Source organism: Muscardinus avellanarius, assembly GCF_963383645.1.
Source record: "Muscardinus avellanarius genome assembly, chromosome: 15".
Taxonomy (NCBI): Eukaryota; Metazoa; Chordata; class Mammalia; order Rodentia; family Gliridae; genus Muscardinus; species Muscardinus avellanarius.
This window is the reverse complement of record NC_137801.1, coordinates 77,215,408-77,218,299: the sequence shown is the minus strand read 5'-3', so window position 1 is coordinate 77,218,299 and position 2,892 is coordinate 77,215,408. Positions and strand designations below refer to the sequence as shown.

The following is a 2,892-nucleotide window of genomic DNA, read 5'->3' as shown; positions in this document are numbered from 1 at the left end:
TGATTCCTTTAAGTTTCACTCAACAGATTCTATTCTCTCAGTAAGCTTGAAGAAAATGGTTACCAAATTCAATCCAGTACTCAGTGTTGTTAAATCAAATATAAAGAAAACCTCACAGTCAACCTGTTCATTAGCTGGCTTCACTGCTTTACTATAAATGAGGTCAGAACCAAGAAATTTGACTTCCCTGGAAAAGCCATGTTCATCACTCCACTTACAGATACACGGCCAGGGTCACAACGTCTCTGTCATTTCTACAAGGAAAATGGAGCAGAAGGTCTGGAGAAACAGGGCACTGGGCTGTGGATTGTGATCCATGAGCCCTGTAGAAAGATGAAAACAAAGTTGTGGGCTCAAACCTCCACCTTTCCATCTATTTCATGCAAGAACAGGCAGTCCTGAGACTTCTTTGGACTCTCTCCAGCATGGCAGCTGTGCCTCTTGAAGCTATGGATTGATGCTGGCAATGAAATTCTCGACAAGATATTTTTCTGCCATATGTTCTGGGAGTGCCCAGGGCATCAGGCTTCCAATGACAATGTAATTTAATGACTTAAGAGTATCTTAACCATATTTCCTTTCAGAATCTTTCTCTTGGGAGATAAGCACTGTATAAAATCTGCTTCTGAATACTGGCCATTTACTTATTCAAACTATTAATTATAGAGTTCAGTTCCATGCACACTATCCCTCTAGGATTCTGATATTTCTGAGTTATATCATTTCTCCACTCTGTGGTATGGTATGTTTACTGCCTTCATGAATAAAAAAAAAATGTGAAAGTAATGGGAAAAGAGAAGACTCTCTAGGTACTTAATCAACTTCTGTTCAATCTTGGGGTAACTTTATTTTTCCCCCTTTACCACTGAAAAGAATAAATGCATGATAACATAGCTAATAATGAATATTTTAAAAATATTTAGTAGTAGTTTTCCTTTTTGTGTTACTCCATTATAAGGATGAGGGGAGAGAGAGAGAGAGAGAGAGAGAGAGACAGACAGACAGACAGACAGACAGACAGACAGACAGTACTCACTCTTCATGTTATCACAGATTTGAATTTTATTTTATTTTATTTTACTTTATTAAAATACTGAGTTTATTTCACATGTATATTTTTGTCTCCCCACCATTTCCATGTCTGACCACCACTACTACTATGTTCTATCATAACATTCCATACATACTTAACCAAGCAAAGGGTGGAGTTCCATCTTTAAAAACTAAACAGGCATTTTGGACAACACATTCTTGGCAAGGAAACCTGGACAACATTTATCAAACACGGTAGGGAGAGTTCTCACTTTGCATTATAAAAAGCACAGCCAGATATCAACTGTTACAGAAATGAAATAAGACGGAAAATTTTAACAAACTGTTTCAACTATTTTCTTAAAGAGACTTTCTCCACTGCCAGAGATCTTGAATAGCCTCCTGGTCAGTCATCCGGAAGCAAATCTTCACGTAATTGATGAACTTCGCCTCCATTTTGGGTAGTGAAACACCTTTTTCTATACTTGCTTGCATTTTTGCTTTAATGTCTTCTACAGAAGTAGGTCCTTTGGGGGCTTTAGGGGTTTCTTCCTGTTTTTTGAAGGATTCTTGACCTTTTGATCTTGGTGTAGATGGTTTTGAGTCTTTTCCATTCTGGTTAGATTTCTGCACATTTTTGTCTGGAGTATCTCATACAGATTTTCTCACTGGAACTTTTTCTTCAGTTTCCTCATCATCAAAATCATCATCATCATCCTCATTATCATCTTCTTCATCATCATCGTCGTCATCATCATCTTCATCAGCAGCAAGCTTTACTTTTTTCTGCAGTACCTTGCTACCACTTCCAGGGGCAGATCGCTTTCCAGATATACTTAGGAGTTTTACATCTTCCTCTTCTTCATCTTCTGACTCTGCATCTTCTTCCACAGCTACTAAATGTTGTTCACTAATATGCACAGGCCCTGAGCCACACTTCAACCTTAAGACCACAGGTGGTGTATTTTCAAAGCCCCCAAGAGAAACCGTTGGCTGCACAGACATTTTCAAAGTTTCCAATGTTATTTTAATTGGACTGCCTTCATAGTTCATTGCCTCTGCTTCCACGATGTGCAACTCATCCTTTGCACCAGCACCTAAACTGACCATTCTTAATGATAACTGGTGCTCGTTTTCATCATTATCCACTTTAAAGTGATAATCTTTGTCAGCCTTGAGCTCACAACCAACAAGATAGTTCTGTGGCCTCAGGGGGCTCATGTCCATATCTATTGAATCTTCCATGAGGTGACGGCATGCACTTAGGTGGGAGACAAGGTGGACGGAGAAGAATGACCAGCGCCTCAGAGAATAGACGTGCAGGACGGAATCACGCCAGGGCAGATTTGAATTTTAAATCTTCATGGGCTTTAAATGTTCCCCTTCATTTACTACATAAATGTAGCCAATAAAACAGGCTACATTTTTTACATAAAAATATAGCCACTTTATTTTTTTTAATTTTGTATTGTTGCATTGCAGTCATACATCCTAGTAGTGTGTAAGATGTTAGAGGCATGTGTGCACTCATCACTTATCACTTATTTGCCCTTCCCCACTTCCCATCCCATTCCCTCTCTCCTCCCTCCTTCTCATGTTTAGTTTACTGATTGATTTTGATATGTTTATGAATGCACATCATGTACCTTAGGGAAATTCCCTCTTTCTCCCTCCCATTTTCTTCAGTTAGCCTACCTTATTTGCTCATCTATGGTTTCTCCTTCTTCATCAAGAGTTCCTCCTATGATCATCAACAAATGAATGGATTACAAAGCTATGTGATATGTATACAATAGAATTTTATAAACAAATCTTTATAGCCAGAAATATTAAAGACACTGTGACAGGAGTGACATTGTG

General features: G+C 38.5%; 1 protein-coding gene across 2 annotated transcripts; it reads right to left on the bottom strand.

Annotated features, from left to right (window-relative positions):
* Positions 1-1,392: 1,392 nt before the first annotated feature.
* Positions 1,393-2,277, bottom strand: LOC308274159 (nucleophosmin; the record flags this gene model as incomplete). Of its 2 annotated transcripts, XM_080711632.1 has the most annotated exons (3): positions 1,393-1,617; positions 1,702-1,928; positions 2,217-2,277. In XM_080711632.1, the coding sequence occupies 3 exons, from the start codon at positions 2,275-2,277 to the stop codon at positions 1,393-1,395; spliced, it is 513 nt and encodes a 170-aa protein (XP_080567758.1). The 2 variants fall into 2 exon arrangements, with proteins under 2 accessions (XP_080567758.1, XP_080567757.1); XM_080711631.1 differs by having other exon boundaries at positions 1,702-2,277.
* Positions 2,278-2,892: the final 615 nt, after the last annotated feature.